This window comes from Stegostoma tigrinum, chromosome 38 (genome assembly GCF_030684315.1).
Source record: "Stegostoma tigrinum isolate sSteTig4 chromosome 38, sSteTig4.hap1, whole genome shotgun sequence".
Classification (NCBI taxonomy): domain Eukaryota; kingdom Metazoa; phylum Chordata; class Chondrichthyes; order Orectolobiformes; family Stegostomatidae; genus Stegostoma; species Stegostoma tigrinum.
The window spans coordinates 6,212,985-6,239,474 of NC_081391.1; the positions used below are offsets into that span (position 1 = coordinate 6,212,985).

The following is a 26,490-nucleotide window of genomic DNA, read 5'->3' on the forward strand; positions in this document are numbered from 1 at the left end:
TCATCCCTGCCTCCCTGACCTGTCTGTCTTCTCTCCCACCTACTCGCCCCTCCCTCCTCACTGACCAACCCCCATCCCAACTCCCTGCCGACACTCACCTTTACTGGCTTCATCCTCCCGTCCTTGAACTGTCTTCTCTCCACCTACCTGCTCCTCTATCCGCCTTCTATCATAGCACCCCCTCTCTCTCTATTTCAGAGCCCCCCCTCCCTGCCCCTGCCCCATTTCTGAAGAAGGGTCCAGATCTAAAATGTCAGCCTTCCTGCTCCTATGATGCAGCTTGGCCTGCTGGGTTCATCCAGCTCTACACCTTGTTATCTCAGACTGTAGCATCAGCAGTTCCTACTATCTCACATTGAATTAGACCCTGTGCACAAACCACTGAGAAACAAAACCAGAAGTAATACCAACCACCCCAAGCAAACTGAGGCCTATAAGTAACAAGCAGGACAGAACACTGACCCTTTGCTGGAGGCACACTGATGATGTTACCCAGCAGGGTGACAAAACACGTGCCATCACACACACCTCGGTGAGCAGGTCTACAACCTCATCCACAACCTGAGCTACAAAGCTTCTTGAAGACTTTAAACTTTGCTATTTTTGTTTCAGATTTCCAGTATCTGCGGTTCTTTGTTTCATAATTGTAGCTAATTCTGTTAATATCCTAAGTATATCCCATCAGATCCATATGGCGCATCAGCCTTTGGCCCCATAAGCTTCCCTAGCATTTTTTCTCTAATGATATTATTGTATTTACCTGCTCTCCTCCTTTTGTCCCTTTAAATATATGGTAATTTTGGAACACTATTGGTATCTTCTATTGTGAAGACTGATGCAAAATATTTATTCAACTCCTCTGCTATTTCTTGGTTCCCAGTTATTATTTCCCCAGTCTTGTTCTCTAAGCTAAGTTCACTTTGGTTTCTGTCTTCCTTTTTATACATTTAAAAGAAGCTCTTACTGTCTATCCTAATATTTCTTGCAAGTTTACCCTCAAAGTATACCTTCTGCCTCTGTTTTGGTAATTTCTTGTTGGTTTTTAAAACTTTCCAAATCTTGTGGATTGCCATTAATCTTTGTCATTTTGTGTTTATTTTCTGTCATCGTGTCAGAGAGATGTACAGCATGGAAAAAGACCCTTCGGTCCAACTCATCCATGCTGACCTGATATTCTAAATGAATCAAATTCCAAATTAAGATTGTTCCATACACGCACCACCCTCTGCGTGCCCCTTAGGTCCCTTTTTAAATCTTTCCTGTTTCATGTTTAAACTATGCTCTTTAGTTTTGAAACTCCCACGCTGGGGACGTGACCTTAACTATTCACCCTATCCATGCTCCTCTTGATTTTAGAAAGCTCTATAAGGTCACCCCTCAGCATCTGACACTCCGGGGAAAATAGCTCCAGCCTATTCAGCCTCTCCCTCTAGCTCAGACCCTCCAAACCTGGCAACATCCTTTTAAATCTTTTCTAAATCCTTTCAAGTTTCACAACATCCTTCCCATAGCAGGGAGACCAGAACTGAACGCAATATTCCAAAAGTAGCTTATCCAAGGTCCCCCCAACTTCTATGCACAATACACTGACAAATGAAGGCAAACACACCAAACACCTTCTTCCCTATCCTATCTACTTGTGAGCCACCTTCAAGGAGGTGTGAAGCTGCACTCCAAGTCCTATTTGTTCAGCAACACTCCCCAGGACCATTAAGTGTAGAAGTCTTGCCTTGATTGCCTTTCCAAAATGCAGCACCTCATACTTATCTAAATTAAACTTTATTCAATTTAATGTTGTCCCTAACTTACCTAATTATTGTGACCGGCTTCCACTTTTCCTGGATCCTTCCTCTTCACTGGGAAATGTCGTCGCTGTGAGCTGTGAACAATGTTCTTAGATGTTTATCCTTATTCCTCAACTGTTTTTGCTGCTAAACTCCAGTCCACTCCTGCCAGCTCTGCCCTCGTTCCTTTGTATTTATCCTGAATTAAGTTTAGCATGGTTGTTTCTGATCCATGCTTCTCGATCTCAAACAGAATGCTAAATTCTATCATGTAGTATGACTGTTTCCGAGGAGATCTTTTAAACTAGCATTATTCTCCAAACCCACCTCACTCGCTGCACATCCCAGGATCGAAAATAGACCTATCCCTGGTTGGATCTACAACATACGATTTTAGGAAATTATCCTGAATACACTCAATGAATATTTCCTCGTGGCTACCTCTGCCAACCTGATTATCCATATCTAAAAAGAGACTGAAGTCATCCCTGCTTAATGTACTGCCTTTGTAATATCACCTCCCCATCTCCTGATTTAGTCTCTGTCCCACTCCAGAGCAACTGTTAGGGAATGACAGACGACACCTTCCAGTCGCTTCTATTGGTTTTTATTTATTTCTTTCTTCCACCCTTTGGATTCTTCCGATTCTTCTAATTCAGGATCATTTATTGCTTTTGCACTTTTTTCATCTCATTCCAATCAACGCTACTCAGCTATCCTTTCCTTCCAGCCTGTCCTTTTGATCTTATGAATCACACTTGATTCCACCGTCAGTACAGAGACACTCACTTCAAGAACAGCACCCTCATCCCCGTACCTGAGAAAACACACGCAACGTGCCTTAATGTCTACCGCCCAATGGCTGTGACCTCAATAATGATGAAGTGCTTTGAGAGTCTGGTCATGGTCCACATCAACTCCGGTCTCCCAACTTGCCTCAATCCCGTACAATTTTCCTACTGAACACAACAAGTCCACAGAAGATGCCACATCCCCAGCCCTGTGCTCGTTCCTGGAACATCTGGACAAAGACACCTACGTCAGACGCCTGCTCATCAACTACACTCTGCCTCCAACACTGTTATCCCCTCTAAACTGATCTCAAAACTGTGCGACCTTGGTCTCGGCTAGACCCTCTGCAAATGGATCCTCAGCTTTCTGACCCACAGGACTCAGTGAGGATAGGTAACTGCACCTCCCCCATGATAACACTCAACACTGGAGCCCCCCCACATGTGTCCTCAGCCTCCATACTGTACTCCCTGGACATCTTCAACTGTGTTGCCAAATTCCGAACAAACACCATCTACAGGCTCGCTGATGACATCACCTTTAGGGGGACAGATATCTAACAACAACAAGTCAAAATACAGCAGGGAGATAGCGGGCTTGGTGACGTGGTGCAATGAAAAGAATCTCTCAACGTCAGCAAAACTAAAGAACTGATCATTGACTTCAGAAAGAAAGGAGGAGAACATGCCCTCACCTACATCAATGGAACTGAGGTCGAGAGGGTGGCAAGCATCTAGTTCCTCAGAGTGACGATACCTGACAGCCTGGCCTGGACTTCTCAGGTAGATGCGACAGTCGTGAGGCACAACAACATCTCTTCTTCCTCAGGCAGCTCAGGAAATTTGGCATGTCCATCAGGTCCCTCACCATCATCTACAGATGCACCATTGGAAGTATTCTGCCTGGTATAGCAACTGCTCTGTCCAGAACGTTAAGAAACTACAAAAGGTGGTGTGCTCAGCCCATCACAGAAGCCAACCTTCCATCCATGGACTCTATTTACATGGCTCACTGCAGTGGAAAGGTGACCAATATCAAGGACCCATTGCGCCTCTGTAATGACCTGCTACAATCTCTGAAGTGAAGCAGAAGATACAGAAACCTGAACACATGCACCAACAGATTCAGGGACAGCTCCTGAGATAACAAGGTGTAGAGCTGGATGAACACAGCAAGCCAAGCAGCATCAGAGGAGCAGGAAGGCTGGCGTTTTGGGCCGAGACCCTTCTTCAGAAATGGGGGAGGGGAAGAGGGATCTGAAATAAATAGGGAGAGAGGGGGAGGCGGATAGAAGATGGATAGAGGAGAAGTGGAGAGAAGACAGACTGGTCAAAGAGGCGGGGATGGAGCCAGTAGAGGTGAGTGTAGGTAGGGAGGAGATAGGTCAGTCCAGGGAGGATGGACAGGTCAAGGGGGGGAGGGGAGATGTGGTCAGTAGGTGGGAGGAAGGACAGGTTAGGGAGGCAGGGGTTTGTTATCCGGGACCAGTTTTGGTATGCAGCAGGGTGAGGGGAGATTTTGAAGCTTGTGAAATCCACATTGATACCAATGGGCTGCAGGGTTCCCAAGCAGAACACGAGTTGCTGTTCTTGCAACCTTCGGGCGGCATCATTGTGGCACTGCAGGAGGCCCACGATGGGCATGTCGTCTGCAGAATGGGAGGGGGAGTTGAAATGGTTTGCAACTGGGAGGTGCAGTTGTTTAGTACGAACCGAACTGGGAGGTGCAACTCATATTTTGCTTGGGAACCCTGCAGCCCAATGGTATCAATGTGGATTTCACAAGCTTCAAAATCTCCCCTCCCCCCGCTGCATCCCAAAACCAGCCCAGCTCATCCCTCCCTCCCTAACCTGTCCTTCCTCAAGCCTCAACCCCATCTCGTACTTACTAACTTCTTCCTGGCCCCCTGACCTGTCCATCCTCCCTGGATTGATCTATCCCCTCCCTAACTCCCTGCCCACACTCACCTCTACTGGCTCCGTCCCTGCCTCTTTGACCAGTCTGTCTCCTCTCCACCTACCTTCTCCTCTATCCATCTTCCATCCACCTCCCCCTCTCTCCCTATTTATTCCAGTTCCCCCTCCCCCTCCCCCTCCCCCTTTTCTGTGGCAGGGTCCAGGCCCGAAACGTCAGCTTTTGTGCTCCTGAGATGCTGCTTGGCCTGCTGTGTTCATCCAGCTTCACACTTTGTTATCTCAGATTCTCCAGCATCTGCAGCTCCTGCTATCTCAGGGACAGATTCTTCCTGGCTGTTATCAGACTATTTGAGGCTAGAGTCCATTCAACAATGTAACCTGCATGCTTCTAAGTCTTTCTGATCTGTACGTCCTTTGCTTGCTGCGATCTGCCTGCCCTACACGTGACAATAAAATCAAGACAAACGCACACTTGGCTGCTCCAGGTCACATGATCCTGGAGCACGTGTCTGGCTGCCTGACCATGGCCTCGCCCCCACCATGTGACATCGCCTCGGCGCCTGCGCTTTTTGGCGGCTGCGAGCAGGTTTAATGACAGTAGATTTTGGGGGGGGGGGGGAAGAGAGATATCATGACTGAATTCGGTCGCAGGACCCCGGACCGTCACATTGGTGCTGCAACACAAAATAAGGCGGAGAATTAAAACCGGCCGTGTGGAAATAAATAAACAGGAGCTGCATCATTGGACCAATGGGAAACTGGAATAAACCATAAATTAATATAATTTATGATAATATGCGGACGGTGTGGGTTAATTATGTCAATGAGCTCCCTAGGGTCCAATCAGGGCCCGAAATGTGAACATATGCAGATTAGTCTAATGCAGTCAGAGAGCTGAGGAGTTGTTCGCTTTTCGTGTTTGTGGACGGACAGCGCATTCACGTTGTTTTTTTTTGAACACGGACGAGGCGAGTTGATTGCTTCCACATAAAATGCACCGAAAGAGCCCGCAGGTGTCGGAGCGGGAGCCGGAGGCCCCGGTTTTATCCTCCTTCCCGGTGGTTCTGAAGAATCTTCTGGAGAACCCGCCGCAGAAGCTGTTGGAGAGCGAGAGCGAGGGTGAGGCTGAGGCTCCCAGCGGGTCCGCGGGCCCGGCTCCGCTTCCCATTGCCGCCTCCCCCGCAGGCCCCCTCCACCACAGCCCGTTCCCCCCCGCCTCCACAAGCCGGCTTCCCGGTTCCCTCACCCTCGCCCTCACCCCCACAGCCTGGCTCCGCTTCCCCGCCACCTCCCTCTCGCCACCTCCTCCCACTCTCACCCCCACAGCCCACCCCCAGCTCCGCTTCCCGTTCCGTCACCCTCGCCCCCACAGCCCGGCTCCGCTTCCCCTCCACCTCCCTCCCGCCACCTCCACCTCCCTCCCGCCACCTCCTCCTCCTCCGCCTCCCACTGCCCCACTCTCACCCCCACAGCCCACCCCCAGCTCCGCTTCCCGTTCCGTCACCCTCGCCCCACCCCAACACACCCGTCCCCCACACCGTGACACCCCCTCCCCCAACACACCCATTGTGGTAGGAACAACAATTTAGGCCCTATCCTGTAATTTCTGTCGTATACTTCTCTTCCATTGCCTCCTCCCATCACCTCAGTGACAATAATTATTTCCTTCACACTGGAACGAAGAAAGATTAGACAGAAGAATATTTGCCCATCCAGCATAATAGCTCAAAGTAAGACTGAAATAATGATCGTAATGATATTCCAGACAAGAAACTCGTTCACAGCTGAAGGCAGAATTGCAGACCGACTTGCACTGAAAAATTCACAGCTCGAATGTTGAGGTTTAAAAACATGCAAATACGAACAACCAGATAACAAAAATAGCCAAGCACCTTCTGCGGGTAACAGGAAAATGACCATCACGGTATTGAAGGAAGGGTAATGTCAAACTAAAACGCAAGTAACAAACGAATACACCATTCCTACATTGCAAATACTGAAGTATATGCCGGGGAGGGGGAACGGGGGTTGGAGCCGGGCTGTGAGCGTGAGGGCAAGGGCGAGGGCGGGGGAACGGGAAGCGGAGCCGGGCTGTGGGGACGGGGCAACGGGAAGCCGAGCCGGGCTGTAGGGGAGGATGGAACGAGAAGCGGAGCCGGGCTGTGGGACTGGGCAACGGGAAGCGGAGCCGGGCTGTAGGGGCGGGGGAACGGGAAGCGGAGCTGGGCTGTAGGGGCGGGGGAACGGCACCATTGAGGATTTGAGCCATGTAAGGAACACCAGTTCTTTTCCATTCTCTAGTTTTGAGGCTGCATTGAATTTTTATTTCTGAATACTCAAAGTTGTATATCTGTGTGATTGATTGGGAATACAAGCTTCAGCGGTAACAAGGTGTACACAACCCTTGATTCCCATTGGATGTGCAAAGGGTAATCTTTTAGATAATGTGGCTATATGATTTTGCAGTCTGAGTAATTTGAGTATATTTTCTCTCATTCAGAATTCTGGAATGAGTTTATAAAGTAGATGTTGAGGGATTGTATCCCTTGCAATCTAAAACCTGGCTCAGTGTGAGGGGCTGATTGGTTCAAGACTGAAATAGGGCACTTTTCGTCACTCAGAATGAGACGTGAAGAACATTTGTAAATCTTTGAAATTCTCTACCCTCATTGTTGTAGTTGTTACATCATTGAAAATATTAGAAGCTGAGATGGACAGATGTTTGGTATGTCAGGGAATGGAGGAATATAGGGAGCAGGCACAAAAGTGGATTTGAAACTGGAGATCAGCCAAGATTGTATTAAATAGTGGATCAGGCTTGTCAGGCTGTGTAATTTGATCTTGTCCCTGCTTCTTCTGCTGTTGTGTGAGTGATAATGGGAACTGCAGATGCTGGAGAATCCAAGATAATAAAATGTGAGACTGGATGAACACAGCAGGCCCAGCAGCATCCCATGAGCACAAAAGCTGACGTTTCGGGCCTAGACCGGCTCTCTAATGAAGGGTCTAGGCCCGAAACATCAGCTTTTGTGCTCCTGGGATGCTGCTGGCCCTGCTGTGTTCATCCAGCCTCACATTTTATTATCTTCTGCTGTTGTGTTGGGTAAGGCTGTTTGAGGATGTTGAGACTCCACTGTCTGATTAACTGCCGTGCAAACCAGGTATCTTAAAAATCTTTTGGGAAAACTTGGATGCGAGCGAGATAATGAGAATTGACACGTTCTCCGACAAAGGGTTATGCATTGAAATTTGGAGAACTTAAATGGGTAATTAATGCATTTCTTTTATCTGTAGAGGTTGAGCATCTGTAATGTATGTGTTTAACCACTGAAGATACTGTATTATATGACTCTTGCTGTGTTGTGAGCTTTTGGCAAAAGAGCTAAGTGTGAGGACTGATGGCCAGAATGGACCGTTCAGGTTTTTTTGTGATCTTACACAAATTGAAAGATGAGAGAATAGTTTAATGGTGGTGATTATTACATTGTGTATTAATAAAGAGTGAATTAATTCCTCACTTTCTCCATCTTCATTATCCCATGGACAGTTACAGTGTCCTAGAGGTTTGGCACTAGTGTCTCCTAGAGGTAGCTTGATCTCCTTCAGGAATTAGGGAGTGGGTAATTTTTCAGAGATTTGACTTTTAGAAACATGATGGTCTCTCTTCAATGTTCCCTCCCACCCCTGCAGCACAACCAAACTAGTTCAGTTTTGAATTCCCATTCTTGTTTTCAAATCGCTGCATGGCTTCTCATTCCTCAAACCTCCTCCAAGATATTTGCACTCCTTTCAACTCTGACTCCTTGACAATCCCCAGTTTTAACTACTGCACCATTGGTGATCATGCCTTCAGTTCTGGAATTCTGTCTTTAAATCCTCTTTTTAAAGTGCTACATACAACCTGCTTCAAATAAAAAATTTTGTCATTTGTCCCAGACCTAAGATCAGCTGCAGCTCAGTGAATAGCTGTTTCCTGAGATTTTTGGCTATGGTTGCAGTAATATGGAGAGGCAGCATAGTGTAGAATTGGCACTGTAGTCCTGAGTACTGAGAGCAGATTCTGTATTGCAAATGTTCTGGTAGTACCCCCACAGAATGTAATTGTTAATTTATGCTGAAACTTGGACTTGACCCTAAAGACAGACATATTTTTAATGTGGACTGGTAATGTGCTACAGGTAAGCTCATCACAAACTTCTCTTTCTTGTCAGTCATGACCTCGCCAAGAAATTCTCGAGCATGGAGTTTATTGCTTGGGTGGTAGACTCAATGTGATACTGACCCAAGAATATTCCAGGTTTGGTCTTGATTTTTAATCAGTGTCATTGGAAAGACTGTAAAGTTGCTGATTCTCAAAGCAGTATCTGTAGTGGAAAGCAGCATAAACATTGAGGAATTTGCTTGTGGCTTTTGACTTAGATCTTGTTTGTGCAAAATAACTCGCTAAAGGATTTGTGTTGGCAATCATTATTTGAAATAATTGAGCAACAAATCAAGAGAGCAGGAAGACAGCATTCTTTCTGTTGATTGAAAGCTGGGGTGGGGATTTCTTCTGACAAAAAGTTGGTACTGCGAGGATTTTGAGGCCAGACTGGTGATCTGGGCAAGTTTTGACCATCATTGTTGATTGGGTTGGAGAGGAATTTCCCAAATTTCTCCTTTCTCACCCCAAAATTTGGCCGAATTTTGATTTTTTTTTATTCAGATGTGGTTTTGGGAGTGAGAGAAATGTGTGTGTGTATATATACCATGAAACCTATGAAAACAACATGACTTCCTGTGACAGATGGGTGGATCAGAGGGTCTCTTTCTATCTGTCATTTATTATTAGACCAGATTGCTTTCAGTTTGTTTACATTCAGACATTTGTCTTGATCTCTGCGCACATTGTGAAAGCAGTTGTGGGTTCTTATCCAAAGCTAATGTCTTGTATTGAAACCGTACATGATGTATGACTTTACAAAGGGGCCCTGAATTACTTCTGGATACCATGGTACAATTTTGTTCAGTGGAATTTGTTGGTTAACTTCAGCACTCGATGTCTTGAAGAGCAATGTCAAGAAGCTTTTAGTCCATCCAACCTGTTGCATACAAACATGGTGTATTTTTTATCATAGTATCCACAATCTCCATTCCACTCGAAATGCGTTTCTTAGAAGATGTCTGAAACCACTTAGATCCTTTGAGACTAATTCGGGGAAAATATTGATTATTCCTTCACAATCCTGAACCCCAATGTTGTAATTGATAGTAGACTCAATGATGGTTATGAACTCAAACAATCAGCAGAGGGCAAAAAACAATATTTCATGATAAGCCTTTTGAACAACAGTTGTTAAGTGCTAAGTTCCCATTCTTTCTTAGTGCTAATATTAAAATCATAAAATCAGACAAGGTTTATGAATTAAAATTATAATGAACCACATCACAAATGCAAACTATCCATTTATGGCTAATATCTCAAACCATCGAATGAATACAGCGCAGAAGGGAAGCATTATGGCCCTATGCAAGATTATTTAACCTGGTCCTATTACCCCTACCTTTCCTTCTAGCCCTTACATTTTTCTTTTTTGATACAATCCCACTATTTTAGAGAATGCTTGAATTAAATCTCCACTACCACTATTTCAGGCTGTATGGCATGGTGGCTCAGCGGGTAACACTGCTGCTTCACAGAGCCAGGGCCCCGGGTTCAGTTCCATAATCGGGTGACAATCTGTGTGGAATTTGCATGTTCTCCCTTTGTCTGCGTGGGTTTTCTCCTGGTGCTCTAGTTTCCTCCCACAGTCCACAGGTGTGCGGATTGGGTGGATTGGCCATGCTAAATTGCCCATAGTGCCCAGGGATGGAGGAGATTAAGTGGGTAAACGCTAGGAAATACAGGGTTACGGGGGTAGGTTGGGGAAGTAGATCTGGGTCGAATGCCCTTCGGGGGTCAGTGTGGACTTGATGGGCTGAATGGCCTGCTTCCATTGTAGGGATTCTATTCTGTATGTTTCAGATTCTAAGCACTTTCCTCTTGGTGTCATTGCTTCCTTTACAAATGCCTTCAATCTCTGCTTCTTGATCCATCCATCAATGGGCACAGTTTAGCTCCATCCACTGTCTAGACACCTCATCATTTTGAACAACTCTCAAATCTCTGGTTAACCTTCTCTTCTCTAGGGAAAGCAATTCCAACTTCTTCAATTCCTCCAAGTAACTGAAGTTCCCCATCAATACAACCAGGTGTAGTCTCACTGCCCTGGATATTATTGACCCACCTCACCTAGAGGCCACCCTTAGACTTTAGTCCCAATGTGCAATTGCAGTGGACGTCACTTGGTAGTTATTCTGTAGAGTCAGATAGAGTCACCACTCTATGTGGTGTCTCCATAGAGCTACCCCACTGACGGAACAAATGGCTTTACTTGAGTCTTACCATTCAGAGTGTCCTGACTTCATGTTTAGTTCCAAAGGACGTCATCTCTTATGCCAAGCTAAAGATAGCAAACAAAGTAGGACGGGATCAAGGCTTGGGTTTCTTTTTGTGAAATTTACTCTACAGTAGGTTAGGTGGTTGTGGCAAGAAGACTCCTAAAAAAGCCAGCAGAGAAGGTGGAAGAGAAAACAATTATTTGTGAGAATTTCTGGTTTATGTTTCAGAAGCCTCTGTACCAACTGTTATCAAGACAGGGATTGTTTGGAAGTCAGTAAATCCTGCCTATAGGATCGATGTGGCTGTGTGGTGAAATGCTCAGTGAGGTCTAATAGTAATCCTGACTGACCACAATTAGCAGCTTGAGTTCTAGATTGAAAGCTGGGCTCCTTGCAGCTGCTACATTTCCGGAATGGGATATGAAAAGTCAGCAGCTCCTCACTTGAATTTATCGGCAGCAAGGGAAAGAGTGCCAGGCTGTCAAATCTGTTGCTCACCTCATAGATGCTGGAGCATTGTAAATAAATACTTTCCCAACGGCCCCACAGCCAAATCATCCTGGGTCTAAAAATGAAAAAACACTCCAAATAATTCCTGGGATAATGGGAACTGCAGATGCTGGAGATTCCAAGATAATAAAATGTGAGGCTGGATGAACACAGCAGGCCAAGCAGCATCTCAGGAGCACAAAAGCTGACGTTTCGGGCCTAGACCCTTCATCAGAGAGGGGGATGGGGGGAGGGAACTGGAATAAATAGGGAGAGAGGGGGAGGCGGACCGAAGATGGAGAGTAAAGAAGATAGGTGGAGAGAATGTAGGTGGGGAGGTAGGGAGGGGATAGGTCAGTCCAGGGAAGACGGACAGGTCAAGGAGGTGGGATGAGGTTAGTAGGTAGCGGGGGGTGCGGCTTGGGGTGGGAGGAAGGGATGGGTGAGAGGAAGAACCGGTTAGGGAGGCAGAGACAGGTTGGACTGGTTTTGGGATGCAGTGGGTGGGGGGGAAGAGCTGGGCTGGTTGTGTGGTGCAGTGGGGGAAGGGGACGAACTGGGCTGGTTGAGGGATGCAGTAGGGGAAGGGGAGATTTTGAAACTGGTGAAGTCCACATTGATACCATATGGCTGCAGGGTTCCCAGGCGGAATATGAGTTGCTGTTCCTGCAACCTTCGGGTGGCATCATTGTGGCAGTGCAGGAGGCCCATGATGGACATGTCATCAAGAGAATGGGAGGGGGAGTGGAAATGGTTTGCGACTGGGAGGTGCAGTTGTTTTTTGCGAACTGAGCGGAGGTGTTCTGCAAAGCGGTCCCCAAGCCTCCGCTTGGTTTCCCCAATGTAGAGGAAGCCGCACCGGGTACAGTGGATGCAGTATACCACATTGGCAGATGTGCAGGTGAACCTCTGCTTGATGTGGAATGTCATCTTGGGGCCTGGGATGGGGGTGAGGGAGGAGGTGTGGGGACAAGTGTAGCATTTCCTGCGGTTGCAGGGGAAGGTGCCGGGTGTGGTGGGGTTGGAGGGCAGTGTGGAGCGAACAAGGGAGTCACGGAGAGAGTGGTCTCTCCGGAAAGCAGACAGGGGAGGGGATGGAAAAATGTCTTGGGTGGTGGGGTCGGATTGTAAATGGCGGAAGTGTCGGAGGATAATGCGTTGTATCCGGAGGTTGGTGGGGTGGTGTGTGAGAACGAGGGGGATCCCCTTGGGGCGGTTGTGGCGGGGGCGGGTTGTGAGGGATGTGTCGCGGGAAATGCGGGAGACGCGGTCAAGGGCGTTCTTGATCACCGTGGGGGGAAAGTTGCGGTCCTTAAAGAACTCCCTTCCTCCCACCCCAAGCCGCACCCCCCGCTACCTACTAACCTCATCCCACCTCCTTGACCTGTCCGTCTTCCCTGGACTGACCTATCCCCTCCCTACCTCCCCACCTACACTCTCTCCACCTATCTTCTTTACTCTCCATCTTCGGTCCACCTCCCCCTCTCTCCCTATTTATTCCAGTTCCCTCCCCCCATCCCCCTCTCTGATGAAGGGTCTAGGCCCGAAACGTCAGCTTTTGTGCTCCTGAGATGCTGCTTGGCCTGCTGTGTTCATCCAGCCTCACATTTTATTATCTCCAAATAATTCCTGTCTGACCCTGCAATCTGGGTTTTGCTCTGTTTTTTAACCTTCCCATCTTAAAAAGGCAATAGGAGCGTCAGTCAATGAGGCCACACGTATTATCCACAAAGTCTAGATGTCTGTATAATATGATCTGTGCCCTAGCCAGGAATTAGTTTAGCGCCTGAAGGCAGAATCAACACCCTCATCAATTTATAACATGTTCCTGATTTCTGGCTGTTGTTTGGCCAAAAAAGAACTGTTTCAACATCTCTTCCTACTGTGCTCTGGGGAAGAACATTGAAAAGGAAAGAAGAGTAATAAGATGCAAGTAAATACAATACCTCTAATGTTTCCTGCTCCTCCCCAGTCCCTTGAACTGGAAAGTCTTGTTTTTGGATTGCTATTAGCTGTTTGCCCTTAAGCTGTTTATGCTGATTGTAACTAATAGAATGAAGCTGGACAGCCATTGTCTCCATAGAGCTACCCCACTGACGGAACAAATGGCTTTAGGGAAGAAAGGGTGAAAATTGATGGGTGAAAGGGAAGAGTAAGTGCTGTAAATATTTGAGAAGGACAGTGAAAGATTTCGTCTTCTTTGGTTATTCTGACTTAATTTTGCACATCCCCGACTCTATCAGTCCATTTTGGCAGCTGTGGTGCTTTTGTTCTGTATTCCATCTCTTAACTCCTCTGCCTTTGTTATGTCCCACTTAAGAAAGTATGTGATTCAGTAACATCATTGCTAATTATGTACTTCAGAATGCATTATGCCTTATCCCCTTCCTTAGAATCCAAAATCTCAACCTCTTTCTTTAATAGAAGTGCTGATAATGCATCTGCAGCTCCACAGGGCAGAAAATGTCCACTGTTTCAAACCTTACCTTCTGAGGAGGTTTCTCCATCTGGAATGGCCAAGTCCCTCGTTGTGACAGACTGACCTGGTCACTGGCCCCACAATAAACTCGGAAATGTTGTGCATTGTGGTATGAGGCTTAGCCAGAAGGGAGACGAACATAGCCTGTGTTGATCGTAACTGGATACTGCTGGAACTACAGGCCTAGCTCCACCGTATTTCCCTCCCAGTTTATAGATTGGTGTCACTATTCTCTCTCGTTCTTGCTGTCTCACCAGACAATGTGGCGAAAATTGTTGGTGATGAAACTGGCTGTAAACTATCCTGATAACTTTGGATACTGAGTCACCTGCAGGTCAGCAGAGTCCTAGAGATGTATTGAGTTGATTTTAACATTGGAAGCATTATCATATTATGACTCACTGTTGTTTAAGGATGGGATCAGTTCATTAAGATTTCTGTTAATTGTGTTTGAGGCAAGTGGGGGACCCTTTGCAAGAAGAGAAGACAGGGTAAGAAGCAGTTGATTAAATAGTTTTATCTAAACTACTTTCTGCCAATAGATAAAGTTTAGTGTTTTCCACCCAAGAGAAACATTGTGCAGCAATTAACAAGCTTAACAAAAACCTGTTTTGATTTCCTACTTTAGGTAAGGACGAGGGCAAAGAGAAGAATGTGGATGAAGCAGCCAGCAGCACCACAGCTCCCTCTGCCTCCCTCATGCCAACCATCTGGGATAAGACTATTCCCTATGATGGTGAGACCTTCCACCTTGAGTACATGGATCTGGATGAATTCCTCTTGGAAAATGGCATTCCAGATGGCTCAAGCCAGTTTGAACTGCAGGAAGAATTGCATGATGGCCTCTTGCCAGTGGCAGAGCTGGAAGAGAGAGTATCGTCTCCTACGTTGTCGTCGTCAGGATCTCCAATGCATTCTAAAGTGGAGAGTGATGGTGAGTCCTAACCAAAGGGATCCTTTTGATTAAATTGTTTTTCATAGCTTGATCTCAATGATCTATCTCCAGACTTGGGTTTAAATTAAAACTAGACCAATAGGAGGAAAGTCTCTCCTCAATCTATTGGATGTGAAGATTGGATGTATAACGTATTTGTCTCATGGCGACCCTGTTCCTAGGTGTTGAGAGCATATCCCACCACCACCACCACCTCCACCTCCCCTCTCTCCCTCCCCCCCCCGCCCGATTGCAACATACGCAATTTTCCTGCAAGCCACAGGCAATGAGGAAATTAATCCAACTAATGTATGTAGGAATGTATTACTGAGATACGGAAGGGTGAGCAAGCTTCACTAAAGTGATTTATTTGCACCAGTTGCCCAAGCTTGCAGGTTCAGGTGTGGTGAACAACAGGAAGGAGAAAGGTGAGTTAAGTTCAAAGGTGAAAGGAGTGCCACTCTGTTCGCTGTGGATTATGCTGTTCAGCTATCCTCGCCTTCAGCACTGACCTGAATTAGTTCTGACTTTGTTGACCTTTTTAATCCCCTAAAAGACTTGTTTAAAATCAAACCATAAATCCTCATTACAGAGAAGGACATTACGTATTGTATTTCTTAAATAAGTCTCTCCCCTTCCTCGTAGGCAGCCACAAACAGGTCTGTTGCTGTTTGCATATCCACTGTCAGATGCATCTAACTAAAACATGGCTTTCTGTCTTTTGTTTTAAGCCCCTATTTTAAAGGTAATGTTTCATAGAGCATAGAAGAGTACAGCACGGTACAGGCCCTTTGGCCCACGATTTTGTGCTGAACTTTTACCCTAATCAGAAGGTCTATCTAACCTCCATCCCTACGTTATACTAGAGTCCCTGTGCCGATCTAATTGCTGCTTAAGTGTCCCTAATGAGGCCAAATCCACTAGTGAAACCTTGTCTGACCAGCACCGTGAATCAGTGCAATTTTTGCAACTAACCACAGCATTGGCTTGAATCAGAGATAATGGGAACTGCAGATGCTGGAGAATTCCAAGATAATAAAATGTGAGGCTGGATGAACACAGCCAGCCAAGCAGCATCTCAGGAGCACAAAAGCTGACGTTTCGGGCCTGGACCCTTCATCAGAGAGGGTCCAGGCCCGAAACGTCAGCTTTTGTGCTCCTGAGATGCTGCTTGGCCTGCTGTGTTCATCCAGCCTCACATTTTATTGTCTTGAATCAGCTGTGTACTGAGCAGGATACTAACCAACAGCTAATTTTAAATTAATCTGAACTAACTAATTGATGACTAATTTGTATTTTGATCAGTTGAACTTTTGATGCACATGCACAGTAAGGGTGTTGTCATAATAAGTAGCATTCAGCTACCTAAAATGTTCTCGGATGCTGGTTTAAGATCAATCGAATATAAAATGGATGAGAAGCAGGTAATTTATAAGCTCATAACTCATTGCTTATGTTTTAAAATTGGATCTAGCTCTCATTCTGGAAACGGGTGGGAAGAAATCTGAACGGAATACTCCAAACTCTGACCTGGAAGAAGTTGATGTTCTGGTGAATTTTGAACCTGACCCTAGTGACCTGGCACTCTCAAGTGTTCCAGGAGGAGAACTCTTTAATCCGCGGAAGCACAAGTTCAGTGATGAGGAACTCAAACCACAGCCGATGATTAAAAAAGCAAAAAAGGTCTATGTATCACCTGATCAAAAGGTATCTGTTCGACAAGCTCTCTGGCACTTCCCTAAAATAAAACTCTGCAAGGCTAGCATTCTGCTGTTCTTACTCAAGACCTAGTATCCATTTTTCTTTACAATTTGATCTCCTGGAAACTGTAGGGATTGTAATTAGGTCAACCAGGTGGGCCTCATAGCATACAAGCTCCCTGATTAGGGCTGTTAACTTGGTTCAATCAGAAAGTTCTGGATGACAGATGTAAACTAGTGTCAGAGGTTCTGTGCTAGTGTGTAGTACTATGCACATGTAAATAAAGGGTGACTTGGTGACAGGATACCAGCCTTCATTAAGTTATTTCAGAAACCACAAGTTGATCCCGAGTAGAGCAGTCTTCTCCATGATTGTGAGCCAGGTTAGTTCAGTGGTTGCTGAGAGGAGCAGCGTCTAAGTTTGATCACTGCTGTGTGCTGAATTATTTGATCTTGTTTAGGAAGAATGTGTAAGAGCCTTTGTTTGAACTTAATGACTGTACACCAAAGAGGCATTAGTGAGCAGATGAGATGCTGCTTTACTCACTCACTTGCCCCCCTCCACCCCAGTCAGTGAATATTGGTTACAAATAAGATCAGATCCAGTGTAAGGCCGGTGTAGTTTTAACAAGTCCTACAAAAATGAAACACTGGGATGCTGGATATCTGAAATAAATCAGAAAGGGCTGGGGAAACAATGTAGATCTGTTAGGCCCCTTTGGTGAGCTGCTGGAGTATAGCAAGCGTCTGTGAAGCAGTACTTTCAGGAAAGGTCGTTGAGAAAATTGGGAAGGGAAACTCTAGTGGAATCAGCAGCACAATCTGTTCCAGTCTTCTCTAATCGGTGATACAGCTCAGTAAGACGTTGCTGAACTTGTCTATGCCAATGCTTTGCAAGAGCTGTGCACTAGTGTTTCTATCCCACCCTTTCCCCAAAGTCTTGCATTGATCACGTATATATCATTCCAGCATACAATTAACTCAGTGCTACGCTGTTAGAGATGCTTCTTTATAAGATGAGGTGCGAGCTGCCTGTTAACTAGGGCATGACTCATTGTCTCTCAGTTAACACTCATTAATTTATCAGTCATCTTAATGGGAATGGGTTGCTGTAGTCATCGTTTTCTCACTAATGCCTCAAAGATATAATGACTTATTGCTGTCCTTGCTCCTCTTACCCCATGCATATTGTTGGATTCAAATTTTAATATTCCCAAGGCCCTTCTTCATATCTGGTTAAAAGAATGGTGTTCAATTCTGTATCAAGCTGACCACTATTGGAGACCGTGACTGCAAAGAAGGGAAGCTTACTTGGCAAGTTCTTGGCAATGACCCATACACTTGAGTCCACCTTCATTTATTAATCAGGATTTGGTCTGAATAAATGTACACACCTGAATTGTAAGAATCATGAAGCTTGGAGATGTGTGAAGCAACATGGTTGTAAGAATTTCAGAATTGACATTGGGTCTTACATCAAAATCTGCAGTAGCATTCAAGTAAAATGTATCTTGTTCCAAGTGCTGGTGGAGGCTTGATGTTCGAACTGGAGGCCTGTGACAAGTGGTGTTCCACAGGAATCAGTACTGGATCTACTGTTGTTTGTTGATTGTATAAATAGTTTAGATGAGAATTTAGAAGGCATGGTTAGCAAGTTTGCGGATAACAAAATTGGCAGTATAGTCGACAGTGAAGAATGTTACCTAAAATTATAAAAGGATTGTGATCATTTGGGCCAAAGTGCTGAGGAGTGGCTGATGGAGTTTAATTTGGATAAATGTGAGGTAATGCATTTTTGTAAAATGAACAAGGGCAGGACTTACACAGTTAATGGTAGGGCCCTGGGTAGTGTTGTCGAACGGAGACCTAGGGGTTTAGGTACATGGTTCTTTCAAAATTACATCACAGGTAGACAGATGGTTAAAAATGCTTGCTTTCACTGCTCAGACATTGAGTAAAGGAGTTGGGATGTCATGTTGAGGTTATACAGGACGTTGGTGAGGCCATTTTTGGAGTACTGTGTACAGTTTTGTCACCCTGCTATAGGAAGGGTATCATTAAATTGGAGAGGGTTCAGAGGAGATTTACCAGGATGTTGCCGGGTCTGGAGGGTTTACATTGTAAGGATAGGCTGGGATTTCTGTCACAGGAGCACAGGAGGCTGAGGGGTGACCTTCAAGGTTTATGAAATCATGAAGGGCTTAAATAACGTGAATGGCTAAGTGCTTCTCCCTAGGATTGGGGGATTTCAAAACCAAGGGGCATATTTTTAAGCTAAAAGGAAAAAAGACATGAAAGGTAACTTTTTCTGTCATACATTGATTCTTATGTGGAATGAACTGCCCAAGGAAGTGGTAGAAGCAGATACAGTTACAGCATTTTAAAAGACATTGGGACAGATACATTAATAGGAAAGGTTTTAGAGGGATTTGGGCCAAAAGCAGGCTGTTTAGTTTGGGAAACTTGGTTGGCATGGACGAGTTGAACTGAAAGGTCTGTTTCCATGCTGTATGACTCTGACTGGTCCAGCTTAATCAGTCAATACTACTGACCCTCTAACAAAGCTTTTGTGCTTGTCCCAGCAGTTGATCAGCACCTTGCTCGAATGACTGTGGTATGTGAGAGCATTTTGCGGACTGGCCGACCAGGAGTTGATAATCATTCATGAAAGCTAATAGAATGTTATGGTTTATTGAAAGGGGAAATTGAATGCAAATAAAAATCAAAAGTCAAACAATGCCAGGTTATAGTCCAACAGGTTTTTTGAAATCACAAGCTTTCAGAGTGCTGTTTCTTCATCAGGTGAACTGGAGGAAAGTGCACAGGCACAGAATTTATAGAGAGAGATAATTGCAAGAGAATACAAGAAAATAAAGTTATACTTAAGTTGTACAGGGTATTGATAAGATCTCATCTAGAGTACTGTGTACAATGCTGGTCACTGTAACTATGGAAGGATGTTAATGTTGGAAGTGGTTCAGAGAAGTTAGGCCAGTATCCCCTGGAGTTTAGAAGAGTGACTGAATTGAAACATGTAAGATCCTGAGGGAACTTGACTGGGTGGATGTTGAAAGGACGTTTCTTCTTGGGGGAGAATCTAGAACTGGGGGCTGTGGTTTAATAATAAGGGACATGCATTTAAACCAAAGATGAAGAACCTTTTTTTTCTTGAGAGTTGAGTCTTTAGAATTCCCTTCCTCAAAAGGCACTGGATGCAGAACATCTAAATATTTTTAAGGCAGTAGATAGTTTCTTAATCACCAAAGGGATGAAAGATTGTTAACGAAGTGCAGAAATGTAGAGTTGAGGTTAAAATCAGATCAGCCATGGTGGAGCAGGCTCAAAGGGTCGAGTGGCCTACAGGATTACTGAGGTTAGCTGCAATCAAATACCAAGAAACTCTAAACAGACCTGGAACTGACTCTGGAAGCTTGCTTTCTATTGCTATGTCTATCCAAGAGCCACAGTAGCATATGGCATTCTATAAATGTACTTCTTTTATCACCCAGTGTTATCAGTTGGGAGGATGCCACTGGATTAGTACCCAGGGCTGGGGGAATCAGCTGGGGGTTTTGTTCCTTTGCTGTCCGAACTAGAATTTCCCCTATGCCCTTCAAAGATATCCTTTTTGTATTTATTTTAAAAATTATGCATTGTTATATTTATTTGCAGGGTTATTCATTGAAAATGTGCAACTCCAAACTGAACAACCACAGCTTCTGTCTGCATCTAGTTGTACCTGCCTTAATCCAGCCAGACATTGTCAACAACAATATTGTTCCTTCTCTAAGAAGTAACACTGATATAATATCAAACCTGCTGGTACTGTCTTTTTGATTTGACACCAAAAAATAACCACATGCTGGTGAAATCTTGGATTATCAATAGGAGTTGGCATTTAAGTAGGGAAAGAATTTTTTCAATTGTTTGGAGAAATGGCCTGAGGTCATATGAGCCTGTATCATTAATATGTTTTCCTTTCTTAAGGACGATCGCTACTGGGCAAGACGCAAGAAGAATAACGTGGCAGCAAAACGTTCACGTGATGCCCGGAGACTGAAGGAGAATCAGATCATAGTGCGAGCAGCCTTCCTAGAGAAGGAAAACTCAGCCCTGAGGCTGGAGGTAGTTGAGCTGCGTAAGGAGGTGGCACGGTACAAGAGTATCATCTCCAAATACCGACCTCAGTAAGAGACCCTCAGTTCTGGTGGGGGTGTGTGGTGTCAGAGTTTTTTTTTAAATAAAATTCTCTTTAAAGGGACAGTAACTTACAAAAGAGCACAGCTAACTTCTTAGTCACTTCTTCACCCGAAGAAAATCAAATTGAATGGCTTTTATTTTGAACATCCAAATATATTAATGAAGTATTGATCCTCCTTTCTCCCATCTTTATATTGTATTGAATAAATCTCGCTACTATTTAGGTGGCTATCTGGGTCAGCCTGTCAAAACAGTAATCACTTGCTGGGGAGATGAGGGTTTGATTTTTGGAGGAATGATGTTAAATTGGCCTGGAGCTGGTGCCATCACAACTCATCCTTTAGAGTACTGCACTGCTTCATTCATGTCATTCATGCTGTAGAAGCTTAGGCAATGACCTCGTAAATGCTCATTAAATGCTGGAATATGCCCTTTCAGAAGAGAAACTAAGAACACAGTAGGAATCAGCCCCCTGCTCCTGCTGTGCCATTCAGTAACAATCCCGCCCTATTCCCCCACTCCTATTAGTGTCCAGAAATCTGCCTTGTGACTGATGTACTTTAGCCTAATGGAATCCTTTTACTTTGTCCTGGCGTGTGGTGCCAGTTTACTTTCTTCCCTACACAGATTGGGGTTTCCCTCAGTCTGTGTAGGATGTATATGGAATCAGCCAGCACCCTTACAGTTCTGAAGCTAGCATAAGCAGTTCTGGACCAGGAGCTTTTCCACTGTAGCATAGAGAAACATAGGCACTTGCCTTCTGACTCTGGCACTTTGTCTTTTATTCTAACGTACTTGCACTATTAATGGGCCTCAAATCCCCACCGGCTGAATGAATGGTGGAGAAGTATCTTCAGAAAGATAATTCTAGCACAAGCATGGAAGCACATTGAGATCTTCACACCAGAGAGCTGAATCAATTGTCACGGCAGCAGACTCATTGAGAGTTGTACATCTTTTAATTATTTTTGTCTCATCAAGTTCTCACATGGTGTACATTTTGCTGAATTTAGAGGTGTGGGATTTGAAGTGGAAATTCTGCTCATTATAGTATCTAACTAGCTGTGGCACAGATCTTACTGTGTCCCTTTTATTTCAAGTGGTCCATGAAACTTGGAATAATTCAACTAAGATTTGGACTGAGAATCAGGCAAATGATATAAGCAAGGAGAAACTGAACTTTTAATTTAATAAAAGTTTGTATTCTGAGTGTTGCTGGGTGAAGGATGTGTTGTATCATTTATACGTCCTTATCCCTCTTTTCTTCCCTGCATTCTATTTCTAAACCTTCTCAGGTTGCAGAGCAGCTTTCAGTGTGGGTCACCTTTTTAAACTTGCTGATACCACCTGGGGTCAACATTTGCTGCTGCAAGCACATTTGCATTCTGTGCATTATTTTAAAAATCATTCCTTTCTGGTTGGAATCCAATGTGCTTCTTTCTACTCCTTTCTAAAAAAAACAGTTAACACTTTTCAAAGATGATGATTGTGATTGTGTAGAATACAGAAAAAGCTTGGTGTTGCGCAAAATGAAATCTCCTCCCTTGACCATCAAAGGGAAGTAACCTTTCTCTTGGGCATGCTGTTGCACTGGCAGCAGGAATTGTTCAGGAGCTGTACAATTTTAATTCTGTTTGAGACATCAGTTTTAAACTTTGGCTTTTTATCTTAACGTTCGTATTACCCAGCGTTGGGATGGAGTAACTTTCCAATGACACTCTCTTCTTTGTTAAAAAGAGAAATTGTTCTAAAATTGATACGACTAATGGATCTCCCTCAGCCTTGTGCACAGAATCGTAACCTAAATGAACCGTGGGCAGAGGGCAAGGGACAGTTGGATCAGGGTACAAAGATGTAATACATTTGCAATTTTTAAAGTTGTATATTTTATTGTATTTCCATTGTTCAGGTTGCAATGGAAACATGTAAATGTGACAAGTAGGAAGTTATATTAAACTAATGCTTAAAATCTTGGAATACTGCACATTTCTGGTCTCCATTTGATAATCATATAGAGGCAGTGAAGAAGGTGCAAGAAATAATTCTGCAGGATAATACTGGAATTGACTTATAACTTACCCAGAAAGGCTGAATATCTTTGTGCTGTTTTCGTTAAAAAGACCAGGCAGAGGAAAGCCTTTAAGAATCATGAAAGTATATATATATATGGAAGAGGAGTGTGGTTAGAATGTGGGACTTGCTGCCAAGAGGGGTAGTTGGGTGAGAAGAATGGATGGATTTAAGAAGATGATAGATAAACTCATGAGAGAGAAGGGATAGAAGGTTGTGCTTTTTTTAAGTATTTAATCATGCAACTTGTTTTTCCAGGACAAAGTTCTGCCCTTAAGATTTCTCCTCCACATTCTTACCTTGCTCACCTTAGTCACTTTTTGTTTTCCTTCTCATTTTTGATCAGTTTTCTACCAAACAGCAGCTACATCTCTTTTCTTCAGCCACTGTCTCCACCTTTGATTTACTCCATTTGGACTTCAACTGAATTTCCATCCTCACATTCCAAAATATTAATTCCATAAACCACTGCTTTCACTCACATCCTGAGATCCAGTCTTGATGCTATGTATGCTACATAGATGTACTTGCCCCTCCCTCTTCAGTAGCACTGTCCTTTGATTTCATCCTTCACGTCATCTGACACTTCAATGAGACTTCTTTACTTTTTATTTCTGAAGAAATCCAAACTTCAGCAGTAGTCCTTTGAGTCCCTATTCCCTTCAAATCTCACCTTTCACCATGTTTCCAACATCTACTCCACAGTAAACAGCACTGTCTCAACATTAGCATGCTTCCATTACACCCTGACCTCCATGAACGTAGAATTCACTATAGTAGAGTTTTTGTGGCTTCACTTTCCTGCTCACATTGTTTGTTTGCCAAGAGCTCCCACTGCCTTTTATGCTCCATATTGCTCTCATTCCCATCCTTTCTCTGGTTTTTGCAATTTTTGTTTCACCTGGACACCTCCCTCTTCCCCCTGTCTTCCCTTCATTGAAGGCCACAGTGGTGACATCAACTATCTCAAATTCCCTGTTCCTCTCTCGTATTCTAAACTGTCTCCCACTGAAACTACAGCTTCTGTTCTTTCTGGTCCTGCCCTGATTTTGTCATTAAACCTGCTGACTTAGGGTGGTGTGATTATTGTACAAATCAGCATCAACCTTGCTGAAGCAAAACATCAATCCTGAGACTTACCACTGCTCCATGGCGCCATCTTTAAACATCAAACCATTGTTTCCAGGATTATGACTGACCTAATTTTCTCAGGAGATCTTCCCTCCACAGCCTCCAACTTTCTCGTTTTCCCAAATTACAAACTTCTACCTTCTTCTTAAGATCTGCAATCAGGCCTGTTGTAGTAAATCCATAGTTTCAGTCTGTTGTCACCTGGTTTCGTCTGTTGTTTATACTGGTTTTCTTTCTTTTTTATCAACTCTTCATCTCCAACCCATCCTTTTCTCACCTTCATCCGTGACTCATCTGATGTCCTTGTCACTTGTAAACATTCTCTGTTCTAACATTCTCCTCTTCACAGATGCCCAATCTCTCCACACCGTGTCTAAGATACAATCTGACTGCTTTTTCCTTTATCGGTGGCCCCACCAGTCGTCTCCGCCTGGCTGATTTGTTCTTGAATTGAATAACTTCTCCATTTACTGTACTCCCCTTTACTATCCAGTATTTCTTTGAGAAGCTATAATGGTCCTAATTAGCGTGCCTGTTTGTAGAATGTGTGATATGTGGAAAAGAAATATTATTTGTTCCAGCCCCACCCATCTCAAGCACCCCAACCACCATCGTATGCATCTCTCTTCTAGTACCTTGATTATATCAGACCCATCTCCTCCTGCTCCCAACTTAAAAACTATTTCAACTTTGCTACTAGTCTCTGCTTTCCCTTACCTTCGTGTGGTCCATCTTTGACATTTTTTCCATTTCCTTTCCTTCCCTTCCTCAACGTGTCTCCATTTCTGTGGGTTTAACTATTGACTGTTATTCACCATGAACCCACTAACTCTCTCAGCAACTTTTGACCATACTTCCTCCCATTCCACCTCTCATAGGATTGTACACCATTATCCTGGTTTTCCAGTCTCTGTTGCATCTGTTCTAATGATGCTGATAACTTCTCTGCTTACCAACCAAGCATTTCCATTTGTCGTAGTTGATAAGGCTCTCAAGCATGACCGTTCTGATTCTGCACCAGTGTATCTCAAGCCACTGCTCCAGGTCAATAAGTTGGTATCCATTAGCATCATCAGTGTAGGTTTGGAATGAGAAATTGGCACCTGTTTGGCTCACAGGTATATGTACATTGTTGCTGAAATCAGTGTGTACGTGATGTTTGCTACCTCTCTGGCTGTACACTTGCCATTTTTTCCTTGGCATACTGCTTACTGTCTCCTGTCACGCTCCCAGCTTCTCTCTGTCTCCATTCCACTAGCTGTCCCACACCCTCACTAAAAGTGAGGAAGCAGGATTGCAAGCAGGATGGTTGCAGTGAGGGACCACAAGTGAAATGGCCAGAGAGGTAACAAGTGGGGCAGCAAGTAAAATTTGAAATCCCAGTATCTGATTTTAATCAATATAGAACATTTGCAAAATGCATTACTGATATCACACTTGCTAAAACACTTTGCATTGATTCTTGTTACAAATGTTCCTGTTTTTTAATTCTGGAAGCCATTTGCTGCATTAGCTATACATGAACAGTGACTGTACGGACAGTAATCGTGTACAGTTGAAGTGCCAGCAAATGCAGCCTTCCTGCACAACTCCTCGTGCCCTTTCCTTCACATCCTAAACCCTGTGTTCTCTCCTTCAACCCCAGCAAGTCCATATTCAATGTGTGATTTCCCCACCACTACTTCTCCCATTTCTAGTAAGATTCCACTGCAGAATACATCTTTCCCTCCCCTTTCAGCATTCCAAGGAGAATGTATTTCCTTTCCAGCTTCCTGTCCAATTGTCACGCAGTCCCTCTCCTCTGGAGCAAGCACAGCAGATGTAGCACTTGCCCTTTTATCTCCTCCCTTCCCGTTGTTTGGAGCCCCTGTATATTTTAGTAGACTGCATTCACTGCTCAGTGTAGACCTGCCTATAGAGGAGGAGATGTTGCAGGTTGGGTGGCTACTTTGTAGAGTATTTCCATTCTGTCCACAAGTGTGACACTGAACTGCTAGTTGTCTTATTTTAAATTCTTGTTCTGAACGCTCTCCTCAGCCTCCAGTGCTGTTCTGATGAAGTAGAGGTGCAGTGTTGGACTGGGGAAGACATGGTCAGAAATCACACGACACCAGGTTATAGTCCAGCAAATAGAGGAAGCAGAATGGAAGCACTCTGAGATAGGGCAGGAGGAGAGAAATCAAACGACAAGTAGGGATGTTGGTGCAAAGCAAAAAGGAGATGGTCATGGGACAGGTAAAGGAAGATGATGGTTCGGAGATGATGTACGTACTGCCTGACAAAATGAAAACAATAAGAATCATGTGAAATTGCTTAACTCAATACAGAGCCCAGAGGCTGCAAAGTGTCCAAGCAAAATATAGAATGCTGTACTTTGATTTTCATTAGAACAAAATCAGAAATCACACGACACCAGGTTATAGTCCAACAGGTTTATTCAAAATCACAAGTTTTCGGAGTCTCAGACTAACACATGAAGAAGGACTGAGGCTCTGAAAGCTTTTTTAAATAAACCTGTTGGACTATAACGTGATGTCGTGTGATTTCTGATTTTGTTCTAATGAAATTCAAGGTA

The 26,490-nt window shown here is 44.3% G+C and overlaps 1 protein-coding gene across 1 annotated transcript; it reads left to right on the forward strand.

The window, feature by feature from the left end:
• The first annotated feature begins 5,345 nt into the window (after positions 1 to 5,345).
• On the forward strand, positions 5,346 to 26,114 carry LOC125447117 (thyrotroph embryonic factor-like). Its single transcript, XM_048521247.2, has 4 exons — positions 5,346 to 5,611; positions 14,509 to 14,814; positions 16,289 to 16,521; positions 20,502 to 26,114. The coding sequence occupies exons 1-4, from the start codon at positions 5,485 to 5,487 to the stop codon at positions 20,703 to 20,705; spliced, it is 870 nt and encodes a 289-aa protein (XP_048377204.1). The 5' UTR covers positions 5,346 to 5,484; the 3' UTR covers positions 20,706 to 26,114.
• Positions 26,115 to 26,490: the final 376 nt, after the last annotated feature.